The sequence below is a fragment of the Macaca mulatta genome, chromosome 5 (assembly GCF_049350105.2).
Source record: "Macaca mulatta isolate MMU2019108-1 chromosome 5, T2T-MMU8v2.0, whole genome shotgun sequence".
NCBI lineage: Eukaryota > Metazoa > Chordata > Mammalia > Primates > Cercopithecidae > Macaca > Macaca mulatta.
The window spans coordinates 4582620-4596030 of NC_133410.1; the positions used below are offsets into that span (position 1 = coordinate 4582620).

Sequence of the window (13411 nt, forward strand, 5' to 3'; positions counted from 1 at the left end):
CATTCTTCCATCCATCCATTCATTCTCTCATCCATCCATTCATTCTCTTATTCATCCATTCATTCTTCCATCCGTCCATTCATTCTTTCATCCATCCATTCATTCTTCCATCCATCCATTCATTCTCTCATCCATCCATTCATTCTTCCATCCATCCATTCATTCCACAGCATGGGCTGTGTGGACTCTGCCTGGGGTACTGCATGGAAGAGCCCAGTAATGAACCCAAGTGGACCCCTGGCCCAGCAGGGATAAGAGGTGGTCCTCTCACAGGGTGCCCCTGCTGTGGGGCCTTGGGAGTGGGGCCAAGGCTCCTGCTCAGAGTGGGACTGGGAGTAAAGTAGGGCATGAGGCTCTCTTGGGAACTTTCTTTTAAGCCACAAGATATCTTTATCTGAATGCAGGTCTTTCTCGCCCCATGGCTGCTTCTCCTCCTGCTGCCCTCTTTGCCTGTGGCCTGCAGTGCCAGGAGGTAGGGCCCTTTCTGACAGTCAGATGGACGACAGCACCCAGGTAGCCTTGGGGTAGGGTATCAGAGGACCAGTTCCCATTTCCACCTCCTTCTTGGCATTTGATCCCTAAGCGGAGGTCAGAGTGTGGCCTCAGATCCATAGAGTTGGGGTGCTTGGGATCCAGGCTGGGCTGCTGGCTGAGCATTTATTTGGACAACAGGCATTGCTGAGTACCTGCTGTGTGGGAGGCACAGCTTTCTGAGACTGGGCAGGAAGCGGTGAGCACAGCAGACAGGTCTCTGCTATCCTGAAGCTGTGGGCCGGGGGGAGACACAGACACCAGCAGGGAGAAGTGAGGTGTGCCAGGTGCCATGGAGGCCCTCCGGAGAGCAAAGCTGGTATGCCGGGGCACAGGAGGCAGCCAGACAGCTGAGACGGTGGGAAAGATCTGTGTGGAGGAGGGCAGACCCCGAAGAGCCGGCTTGGGCTGGTGTTGCAGTGCACACCTGCACTGTGGAGAATGAGTGACAGGTGGAGGTATCAGAACTGCCACGTGCTGAAGAGTGAATGGGGAGAGCCTGGCTGAGACTGGGAGCCCTCCTCACTCTGGCAGGCAAAGAGCTGGTGGTCCCCTGAGAGAAGAGAACAGAAGGCATGGCTGGCAGCCACCCCACCTCCTACTTCTCAGTGAAACTTCAGAACCTGTAGGATGATTGTTCACTACTCGGTTTACAGAGTTCCACTGGCTGGACAGGAGGAAGCCCTCCTGGGCACCTCCCACCCTGCAGGGGCTGGAACCAGAACCAAAACTTACCGCTGACAGCCCCTCGCAGTAACTGGCAAGCCCCGTGTGGAGGATCGGTGTCTCCCAAGGCGGCCCAGGGCGGCTCTGTGGGCCACCTGTAGGCTGTCTGCCTGAAGGCGCTCATCTTTGTTCCCTTGCAGATCCCGGCCACGTTACACAGTGCTGCTGGTCCACATCCTCCCTCCCAGCCTTACTCACGGGGCTCCCAGCAGACACCCCTGGGGCAGGCCCAGCCCCAGCGGTCCAGCTCCTGCCTGTTCCCACGTGCTCTTCGCTCCCGACCCATGCAGCACCCTCAGTGTTCCTGGGGGATCCGTCCACACCCCTTCTAGCCAAACCCCGAACGCTGCGATGCCACAGCCCTTCTGCTAGTTCACGCATGCGTTCATTCCTCCCTTCCTTCTGATGCGCTGAGCGGCTGCCTTGTGCTCGGGGCGTTTGGGATGTAACTGTCAATCATGGAGCTGTGGATGGGAGAGACAGCCAGAGGGCAGCGGGGTGTTGTGAATTACATGTCCTAAAGGACTGAGTGGACTGCAGGGCGGGGTTTCCACCTGAGGGGTGTGGTCAGGGACGGAGGACTGTGCACGATAATGAAAGCTCGCCAGAAGCATTTGCCTGCCTGTGGAGCATTTTGCATCTGAAGGTTAAGCCATAAGGCCCAGGAATAGGCTCTGTTTAAAAAAGAGGCCTGCCCCTGCCATACAAGAGCTGAAATGTGCGATCCGTTTCGACTCTTGCCTCAGAGATTTTGAACGTAGAAAATGGAGCCTGTCTAAAAGGAAAACACCAATTCTGCATGTGCTTCACTTGCTAATTATAACCAACCTTTTTCCCTTGTGCAGGAATTCATCATACATTCCCCTGATTTCGAAGCTGCCAAATTTTGGGTTGGCAACATGGGCAAGACAGCCACTCACGCAGTGGTGTTTGCTAAGCTGCACGTGCCGGGGGACCAGTGCCATGGGCTGCATCCCTTTATCGTGCAGGTAGGACACTGGGGTGGCCCTCAGTGGGGGCAGTGTTTACCCCCAGGAGGCATTGGGAATGTCCGGAGTCATTTTTGTCATAACTAGGTGGGGGATGCTTCTGGCATCTGGTGAGTGGACCAGGGACGCTGCTGAGCACCCCACAATGCATCCCATAGCCCCGCCCACAGTGCAGGCAGCCCCGCCCACAGTGCAGATAGCCCTGCCCACAGTGCACAGACAGCCCGGCTCACAGTGTATCCCACAGCCCCGCCCACAGTGTCCTACAGCCCCACCTGCAGTGCAGAGACAGCCCCACCCACAGTGCACACACAGCCCCACCCACAGTACAGATAGCCCTGCCCACGGTGCACAGACAGGCCTGCTCAAAGTGTATCCTACCGCCCCACCCGCAGTGCACAGACAGCTCCACCCACGGTGCAGACAGCCCTGCCCACAGTGCAGACAGCCCCGCCTATGGTATATCCCACAGCCCCTCCCACGGTGCACAGGCAGCCCCACCCACAGTGTATCCTGCAGCTCCGCCCATGGTGCAGACAGCCCTGCCCTTGCCTTAGAAAGAACCAACCAGCCCAATATCCCCCAGTGACACAGCTGAGAGGGCCTGGCCAAGGCTTCCGGCTGAGACCATCCAGTTGATTTGATGCACAAAGTTTTTCAATTTCGATGAAGTCCAGTTTTATGTTTCTTTTTTTCTTTTGTTGCTCATGTTAATTTTCAGTTGACCTGATGTTTGAGCTAATGCAGACCAGAGAGATTTTTTTCATTTTAAGGATACAGGACAAAACCGAAATGGTTTTCCTACTGTCATGCAGCCAACACAACGCTCTGACATTAGATGTGTGTGGGTTTCTCCCCACCAGCACGCAGCTCTGCAGCAGAAAGCAGCTAGGCGTCCTCTAATTTAACTCCATACTGATGCTGTTCACCTGGGGTGAGCCTCAGACCCCCACAGTGAGGGCTCAGTCCCACAGAAGCTCCCCAACCCTTTGGATGCCGATGGCAAGTCCAGGTTGTGGCCTGTGCCTCTGACCAACCCCCTAATTGCACCTTGGTCTTCATCCTGAAGCTACCTAGGGGTCTGCAGCCATCTCATGAGCACGCACAAGACTCTCACCACTGCAGAGAGTCAAGGGTTTTAGGAGTTGTGTGCTGGGAAGCAGGGACAAGGCCAAATATGTCTTTATGACAGCATCATAGTTACCTGAGGCCCGTTTACCTTGTTTCTGTGATTATAGATTTCTACCTGGAGTAGAGTTGCCTGGACTAGAATTCGGCAGCTTTCGGCGTGTCTGACTTTTGGGCCATAGAACCGCAGTGTTTTAGACTCATTCATGTTGTGCTAAAAACACTCCGCAGGATTGTGTCGCTCCTTTCGCCGTCGGAGCGCCACTGCACCAAATGCTCAGGACACCTGAGTCCCCTCCCAGAGCCACGGCCTCCTGCCTGATAAGGAGGGATGGAAACGGTGGTCTTGGGGTCATTTGGACAGGATTGTGCTCCGTGTCCCAGACCTGAGCTGATGGGTGGAGGGGCGGGCATCTTTTGCAGGTTTTTTCTTCTTTTGTGTGTGTGTGTGTGTGTGTGTGTGTGTGTGTGTGTGTGTGTGTGAGAGAGAGACAGTGTCTGAATCTTTATTGGGTCTTGCTGAAAACTTTTAGAAAAGGAGAGGATGTTTACATTTGGGTTTTAGCCCTTTTGGAGTGTTTCTTTATTTTAGAGTTCAGTGAAGTTAGATGGTGAATTCACAGACATAAACAGAAGCCAGCTAGCAGGTCATGCACATAGCTACATTCCCAGCAGCACCACTTCCATGTTTCTCTAAAGCAGCTTTTCCACTTTGGCTCTGGTGACAGTTTGGGCTGGGTAGCGCTCACTGGGGCGCCCTGTGTGCCTGGGCTGGGCTGAGAACCTCTGGCTTCTGCCCACTCTGTGTCAAAGCTCCCTCCAGTGAAGACAACCAGAATCTCTCCAGACACCACCCATGTCCCCTGGTGGGGAAGGGGAAGGCGGCGCGTCCCATGGTTGGGAATCCCTGTGGTAACAGTGCCCAAGGATGAAGCTCCACGTCCTTTCCCTTGGGTTCCCACAGTGTGCAGCCATCAGCTGGCTGGCCCTGTATCTTGGGGCATGGTGATTGACCAGAATAATCATAGCTGTTTCTCCCACTGCACCTATTTGCGCACCGTTTTATCACTTTACTAAGATCTAGCGGGAAGTCCTGAGTCTAAAACATGAGTATGAAATTCCCGATGTCCTCCCAGCAGCACCGGCCCCCGTGTTAGTCTCTCGCTGCTGCCACAGCAAAGCATCACAAACCAGGGCACTCGGAACAGCATAATGTACTCTCCCAACTCTGGAGGCCAGCGGTCTGAAATGGAGGAATCTTTAGGGTGGCATTCCCTCTGAAGGCTCCAGGGCAGGATCCTTTCTATCTCTTCCAGCTCCTGGTGGCCCCAGGCCTGTGGCCCCAGCGCTGCACTCTGCCTCCGTCTCCACGTGGCCCCCTCTTCCCCACGCCCACTCCTCTTCTGACTCTCACAGGACACTTGCCGTGGGATTTAGGGCCCACCTGGGTGATTCAGGTTGACCTCATCTTGAAGCTCTTAAATTCATTATATCTGCCGGACACTATTTCCAAATAAGCTCCCATTCCCAGGTCCTGGGTTAGGACTTGGATGTATCATTTCTGGAGGATGGTTTAACCCACAGCCACCCAGCGTTGAGCCCGTGGCCCACCCTGTGGGTTTCTGAACACACTTGTTTTGATTTTTGTGTGATTGTAACAGTTGCTGTTTGCTGCTTTCTGTGGCTTTGTATAGATCCGGGACCCGAAGACCCTTCTTCCCATGCCCGGAGTGATGGTCGGCGACATGGGGAAGAAACTCGGGCAGAACGGTCTGGATAACGGGTGAGTGATGGAGGCTGTTGAGCCCTGAGCTTCCTGCAGAAGCCCAGGTTGCGTGTCGCTCATGTCTGAGATCTCACCGGCCCCATGAGTGCCGTGCCCTGCCCTCTTAGACTGAAACGCTGTGGGGACCTACGCCTAGCCCCTGTGCGTGCACTGGCCATGTCCTGCTTGAACTCCACTTTGGGAGGCCAGCTTGATCAGAGACCTCAGCAAACCAGCTTCACCTTGGCAGGCGGCTCCCCTCTTTCAGATCAGACGCAGGCGTCTGCGCGCAGCTGGTGGGGCCCCTGCCTGGGGGGCTGCCTCCTCTGTGTGAGGTCCTCGCCGGCATCCTGAGCCTCCCCCGGCTCGGCCTCCACACACATCCATGCTGATCTCAAGGGACCCATATCTGCAGTTTCTGCCTCCGGAGTGGGCTTGCTCCTTTCCGGGTAATCTCAGTGTCACAGTGGTTAGAAAGAGAATTCCGCCAGTTTATTTGTTTCATCAGCCCACAGATATCCATTTAGCAGCACAGATGTGACACCCGGTTGGTGTGGCCAAGGCCTGGCTGAAGGGTGGGATGGGCGTGCACACCCTGGCTTGGGGAGGGGCCTGGAAAGACTAATGAATGCTTGATGGCCACATGGAGGCCTGGGTGGCCGGGGAGAAGCGGCCAGTGATTCTGGAATGTGCAGCGTTTCAGGTGGAGGGAGCAGTGGGAAGTGTCAGGCCCAGGCGGGTGCTGGGATGGGGGCAGGGTAGGGAGGCCAGGCCTCAAGGGCCTTGAGGGTCTTTGAGGGATTGGATTTTGGGGCTCCGGGTCATTAGCAGCATGACCTTTGGATTGAGATAGGTGTGCAGCCAGCCCTTTGTGTCACCTTGACCAGCTTTCTTGGTATTTCCTCATCCGTAAAGTAGGTGACAACAGAGGTCCCTGTGCCAGGGCCCTGCCAGGTCCTGCCTGAGCAGGCCGGGCTTGAACTTCCTGGCCACTGGCCTGGTTGGTGCCTCCCTCACTGGGAATGCTGGACTCCACACGCCATCTCCCTGAGAGCCTGACCCAGCAGGGTGCAGACCCCTCTGTGCCCACGAGATGATTTATAGCTTGGGGGGAGTGGGACAAGGTGTGACCATGCCTGAGCCTGATGGCCTGCAAGACGTCTCAAGAGCGTTTCTAGATATGCGGCTTCATAGCAAGGCTGGTGGAGGGGAGAGGAGGCTGCCTTGAGGAGCTGCTGGAAATAACTGGTGGTTGTGACCAGGATGTCTCCAGAGGGAGAAGATGGGCCAGTGGGCATCTGCCCAGCTGTGGAGAAACCGCCTTCTGCCTGTCTCTTCTAAGAAGTCAGGGTGACAGGCAGGGAGTGTCTTAGATCTCTGCTAGTCCTTTAAAACAGGCAGGACCCCAGACTGTACTAAAGAGGAAAATCTTGATTGATTTGTATACAGTGTCAACTTGAGAAGAAAGTAAAAGGACATTGTTAAAAAGCAAATTCTTGTGATTTCAGGCAAAAAAAAAAAAAAAAAAAAAAGCGAAACAAGACACATTTGCACAGCCCTCCTAACTCCACCTGTCCTGCAGAATTCTGGGTTCTCACTGGCCTATACCAACATTAACACAAGGAACCTACTCGTTAATGTTGGAGTTGGCAGGGAGGAGAGCGTTACCCCTGACCTGCGGCTGCCAATTCTCTTGCATGACTACTTTCTCAGGGTGCCTGGGAGGCGCTTGGCAGGGACAGTGCCCGTGTGACGGGTATGGAAGGTCGCTATTCAGGCCCTTCGCCCTCAGGGCAGCGGGAAGCCCCCAGCCATCGGGAGAACGTGATGCGGTTTGGTCTGTTTGAGAAGGATGGCTCTGGCCTCGGGGTGAGAAGCTCTGAAGCGCCGTGCAGGAAATGGGGTGTGGGAGGCACTGCGTTGTTCTGGAGAACCTGCATCATCCTTTCATTAGACCTGGCTGATCCCGTTCAGGTCTCTGCAGCCACAGGCACCGTTACCCCATCTACTGAAGTGTCCTATGTGTGCACGTGAGGCCGGGCAGGCGTCTCCTCCTGGGCGTATGGCGGTGGTGAATTGTCACATCCAGTGGGCGGCCTCGGGTGTGAGCAAGGCTCTTCACTGCTCTTTCAGTTTCATGAATGAGAGGCTTTGACATTATTTTGGGACATTGCAGTGAAAACCTGCACTTGGTTCCCCCCTAATAAACGTATTTCTAGAGATTGAATCCACACCTCTTACTGGGATAATATTCAAAGGAGCATTAGATCAAACCATTAATGATTAATACATCACACTGATGCGGTAAAGGCTCTTGTAAGACTCAGAAATACACTCTGCTATAGGATCGCCATGGACACAATGACGACAACCGTTTGACACTGCTTCGGAGCTGCTCCACCAAGCCAGGTCCCCATGCCTCCAGAGCCTTCCCACCATGGCTTTCTGCAGGGTGACAGGGATGCAGTGGGATGCGCCCGTCTTTGATCCCTGAGCCTTTGAAGGCGGAGGTGGGGCTGGGATGGGAGCCAACAGGGGTGATGCTGGAGACCTGCTCTCGCCCCTTTCCAGAAATGCACCTTCCCGTCCAGGGCTGACGGGTCTGGGCAGTGCGCCCAGCAGGGGGCGCAGTGATACCGGTGTTCCCTCCAGGTTTCCCCGCTGAATTCTGCCTGGATGTCCATCTTTTCCAAGATCAGCGTTATCATTTAGCGATTTTTGTTACCAATGTTGAAATCATTTATCTTGAAAAAAGTGGTTACAATTTATAGGTTAGATTTTGTCACTTTACAAGAACTCCTGGGTATGTGGGATGACTGCCTACAAATCCGAGGTAAATGTAAATTGTGTGGATTAATTTTAGCCAAATAGCTCTAAAAGCAAAACCATAAAGATGTTTTCAAGTGATAGTTTCAGCCAGACTCTTAAGGTGGGCTGCACTTAAGGGTCTTTCTCCTTGCGTTTGCCCTGAACTGAGGCGGTGGCTGGGAGGAGGCCCGCCAAACTCAACGGTCTGCTCTGGCAGACTGGGCTGGGCTGGGGGGCCCTTCGAGGCCCCAAGGGAGGAAGGAAGCTGCTGTGATATGAAGCGGGAGGCCCAGGGTGCGGGGTGAGTGCTGAGGCCTGGGCGCTCCTGGGGGTTGGGGTGAGGGTTTCTGCGCCACACTCAGGCCTCTTGTGCCATATGCATGTCCGGTGACACACACACACCCCTCCTGTGCTGTGCTCACACACACCTGTGACATACGCACACATCGCCCGCCGGGGATCTGGCTTGCGTTTGAGTTGACCACATCTGACCGCCACTGGAAGAGCTTCTGTGGAACAGAAGGGATCCCATGAGACTTTGTGGAAGTTTGCTTTCCTTGAAACTCACGGGAATGTTTTTGCAAGTATACATATATTCCGTGTGGTGAGAATGGGCAAAGAATTTCCACTCCTTGAAAAGCGCGCTGACTGTGACCAGATCATACTGGAAAAGGCATTCTGTGGCTTTCAAGTAACAGGCTGGAGCACGCTGGGGCTGTTGGCACCGAGGCAAGGTTTTTCTCACGCGGTGGGGTGTTCTGAGTGTGCGGCTCTGGCATGGGGGAAGCTGCCACCCAGCTGGGCAGTCGGGCCTAGGGCTTTGGAGGAGCTGGCCCCCCCACTGCCTTTCGCTTCTTGCAGGTGGGCAGGTGCCCGGCAAAGCGGCTGAGAGCCCTTCCCTCACCAGGTCGCCCAGGTTTCCCTAAGGAGCTCCAGCCCCATCCCCACGCGGCCCCAGGGCCTGGCTCCTTCTGGGAGCATGGAAACTGCTGTGTCTCTCCCTCAGGCTGTCCCAGGAGTTGGGATCCTGGCCTGGCCCTTATGCCTCAGAGGATGTCATCTGATCCCACCTGGCTTGTTCATACCATGCCACTTATGTGCCTGTCCCTTAAGTCTGGGAGGCCCCATGCACAGTGGCCCCCTCATAGAAGTGAGCCCCGGGAGACTGCTGAGAGGCAGCTAGCTCACCCAGGAACCAGGAAAGGTGACGGTCGAGGGACCCCACCCTGGGGTCCGCCTCATACCCTTCCCAGGGTGGGGCACAGAATTCCCAGGTGGGCCGAGGGCTGCCTGGTGTCAACAGTGACTGCAGGGAGGGCACAAGGCCAGAAGAGAGCCTGGTGGATGGGGCACCACAGGCAGGCGGGACCACCTCACGGCAAGGCGTCGTTGCTGTTAGAGGGGCAGACGGAGGTTGGCTTTGGGCGGACTCTCCACATTGGCCACTGCCATTCCGAAGGCCTTTGGGAAAGGGCCGTGCTCCCACAGGGAGGACGGGCTGAAGAGGTGGAGTTAGGGAAGAGCCAATATGGTTGTTGCAGGAAATCCACTCAGGGGAGCTGAGTAGGGATGGAGGTGCTGGGTCCTAGGTGGGGATGGAGGGGAGGAAGCGAATCGGGCCAGGCCGGCAGAGCTGACAGCCTGCAGAGCTGACAGCCTGGGACCAGGTGGCGACGGGGGTATGGGGGCATCCAGAGCAGGACTAAAGGAAGAGCCCATGCAGGAAACGGGGGTGCCTCCGTTTCCCTCCCAGCATGTGCGATTGTTCTTTGTGGACGGTGTTTTCCATGGGTTAGTAAAAGACTATTGTGTAAGGCAGGGGTCCCCAAGCCCGCAGTACTGGTCTGTGGCCTGGTAGGAACTAGGTCACCCAGCAGGAGGTGAGCATCCAGTGGGCCAGTGAAGCTTCCTCTGTGTTTAGAGCCACTCCCCATTGCTCGCACGAGCACCTGAGCTGCTCCTCCTGTCAGAGCGGTGGCGGCATTAGATTCTTACAGGAGCGTGAATCCTACTGTGAACTGCGCATGTGAGGAATCTAGGGTGAGTGCTGCTCTTTATGAGAATCTAATGCCTGATGATCTGTCACTGTCTCCCATCACCCCCAGATGGGACCATCTAGTTGCAGAAAAACAAGCTCAGGCTCCCACTGATTCTGCATTATGGCAAATCGTATAATTATTTCATTATGTGTTACAATGTGATAGTAATAGAAATAAAGTGCACAATAAATATAATGTGCTTGAATCATCCCGAAACCACCCCCACCTCCCCCTCATTTGTGGAAAAATTGTCTTCCATAAAGCCAGTCCCTGGTGCCAAAAAGGTTGAGGACTGCTGCCCTAAGGCATTGCATGTGATCTTAGGAATCAGATAAGTTGCTATAGGAACTATTGATATTTTGAAGTTTGTTTTGGGGGGTTTTTGCACAGTTTATGTAATATTCATAACCTAGCACAGCCTTATTCCCTAGACTGCTGTGAAATAGGTTTTCCTGACCAGACGACCATAACAGATATCTCTGGTTATTAACACATCATGAGCCATAACAATGTGTGTGTATGTGTAATCCTATGCTCATCTGTTCAAAAGAAGTGAGTTTGCTTGCCGAGGGAGCACCGATGCCATCACACCACTTATTTTGTTTGACTTAAGAGTTTTAAACCTCAGTTTGCCAATATTATCACATTGTGGATTCTGGTTTGAGATTGAAGTATGAGAATCAGAGATTCCAATCTTTAGAAACACAGTTCTTGTCTTTTCTGTTGAATATCTGGAGTTCTGTACCTGGAGTACAACTTACCATATACACAATGCTTTTATTATTATTATTATTATTACTATTATTTTTGAGATGGAGTCTTGCTCTGTCACCAAGGCTAGAGTGCAGTGGCGAGATCTTGGCTTACTGCAACCTCTGCCACCCGGGTTCAAACAATTCTCCTGTCTCAGCCTCCTAAGTAGCTGGGACTACAGGCACAAGCCACCACTCCGGCTAATTTTTTTAGTAGAGACGAGGTTTCATCATATTGGTCAGGCTGGTTTCAAACTCCTGACCTGAGGTTATCCTCCTGCCTCGGCCTCCCAAAGTGCTGGGATTACAGCCACCACACCGGGCCTTTTTTTTTTTTTTTTTTTAGAAACAGGGTCTCACTGTGTTGCCCAGGCTGGTCTCGAACTCCTAGGCTCAAGCAATCCTCCTGTCTCGGTCTTCCAAAGAGTTGGGATTCTGGGCATGAGCCACTGTTCCTGCCTAGACTACTTTCTTTAATAGAAAGTTGGTTGAATGTTCCTGTCTACTGGCGTGCCCTCTGCCATTTTCTTTGTCTTCGGGGATTGCATCACCTTTTCGGCTGCCCTTGGGGGAGAAGAGAAGAGCCTCAGGGCAGGACCCCCTTTTAACAGAAGCCCTGCTGCTTCCCCACACAGTTTCGCCATGTTCCACAAGGTCAGAGTTCCTCGCCAGAGCCTCCTGAACCGGATGGGAGATGTCACCCCCGAGGGCACCTACGTCAGCCCCTTTAAGGTACAGGCATGGGGTCCGTTTGTGTGCCGCACTTCCCAGTGCCTTCCTCTGCAGGGCCTGGCTCTGTGCTCCTCCCTGCGCCTGGAAAGGAGACCCCTCCACATGGGCCAGGCGTTGCTGGGGCATACTTCTCCTGGTTTGGGTTCTGGTGCTCCCACTAGAAGGGGACTCGGGATAGCCACAGCACCAGGTGCTGGTGTACAGGGGGTGAGTCTGGGTCTGACAATGCCCACTCCCCTTCGAGGGCTGCAGTTAGAGGACTGCCCACTTCCAGTGACGCTTTCCTGAAGATTCAAAGGAAACGGGTCTCCTGGCAAACTGTCCACAAAGGGGGACGACAAACAGAGTCCCCTGGTGTCTAGAACTCACGCCTGGTTTAAGTTCATGGAGAGCAGAAGAGAGATCATGGTCTCGGGGGGCGATGGCCCAGGTCGTAGCTGATGGCCCTCAGGAATCATGAGCTCACAGCAGGTGGCCCCCCCCCCCCCCCCCCGAGCACACACCCTTGGAATACCAGTTCCCAGCAGCATGCAGCATCTGACATGCAGGAAGCATGATGGAGAAGGAGCGTGATGGGGATGCCCAGAGACACACAGGGTGCCCGGAATGGGAACAGCAACACGAGACCAGGAGCGGCTCACAAACGGAGATCCAACATCAATTAAAAATAAAGTGACTGGAAGAACAAGCACAGCAGATGGGATGACTATCTCAGGAGGATGAATTAGGGATTGGAAACTTGTCCTCTAGAAGGCAGAAGGAGAGGATTAAAGAAAATGAAGGCTGGGTGCAGTGGCTCATGCCCGTAACCCTAGGACTTTGGAAGGCCAAGGTGGGCAGATCACTTGAGCCCAGGAGTTCCAGACCAGCCTGGGCAATGTGGCAAAACCCCATCTCTACTAAAAATGCAAAAATTAGCTGGGCATGGTAGCACATGCCTGTAGTCTGCTACTTGAGAGGCTGAGGTGGTAGGGTAACTTGAGCCCAGGAGGTCAGGCAGCAGTGAGCCATGATTGCACCACTGCACCCCAGCCTGGGCAACAGAGCGAGACCCCATCTCAAAAAAGAAAGAAAGAAATGAAGTTTAGAGAAATAAAGGAGAGAAATGTCTCTAAATGAGAGAGGAGAAGAAGGCCTTTGGTTGAAGGGACTCATGGAGGACCAAAGAGGAAAAGTAAGAAAGTACCTGTGCACGTACCCAGGCACACAGTAGAGAAATCGAGGAATCCCTAAGAGAAAATTCTAGAATCTTCCAGATCTGACTCCAGTGGAATAAAAAACACTTGAACTTCAGATTTCTCAAACATGACAGTGAATGCATGAAGACAGTGAAATCATATTTTATACCCTTAAAGGGAAATCACTTTAAATATATATGTATATATATTTCTTGAGATGGAGTCTTGCTCTGTCACACAGGCTGGAGTGCAGCAGCACAATCTCAGCTCGCTGCAACGTCTCCTCTGCCTCCCAGGTTCAAGTGATTCTCCTGCGTCAGCCTCCCGAGTAGCTGGGACTATAGGCACCCGCCTCCATGCCTGGCTAATTTACGTATTTTCAGTAGAGACGGGGTTTCACCATGTTGGCCAGGCCGGTCTTGAACTCCTGACCTCAGGTGATCCGCCCACCTCAGCCTCCCAAAGTGTTGGGATTGCAGGCATGAGCCACTGCGCCCGGCTTAACTATGTTTTTAAGCACAATGAGATGTGATTCCTGTGTGAGAGTGTGATTAATACACTCAGACACACAATTACCATGCTGCCTTGGAAGAAGGACCTAGATGGTCAGAGGAGCGGGCCTGATGGGGCAGCAAGGGGCAGGGCAGGAAGGACGGTCAGATCACGTGGCAAGGGCTGTAGACTGGATGTGCCCACAACAGCCTGGACAGGCCTTAGCAACAGCCGCTGCTGATGCCGGTGATGCGTGTGAGGAGGTAGTGGA

At 53.8% G+C, this 13411-nt stretch overlaps 1 protein-coding gene across 1 annotated transcript in view; it reads left to right on the forward strand.

Moving 5' to 3' along the window:
- ACOX3 (acyl-CoA oxidase 3, pristanoyl) overlaps positions 1 to 13411 on the forward strand; it is a 60968-nt gene that overhangs the window by 13716 nt on the left and 33841 nt on the right. The window contains exons 6-8 of the mRNA XM_028848287.2: positions 2103 to 2246; positions 5069 to 5157; positions 11374 to 11470. Coding sequence (XP_028704120.2) covers positions 2103 to 2246; positions 5069 to 5157; positions 11374 to 11470 — 330 coding nt within the window. The remainder of the gene's footprint in view (positions 1 to 2102; positions 2247 to 5068; positions 5158 to 11373; positions 11471 to 13411) is intronic.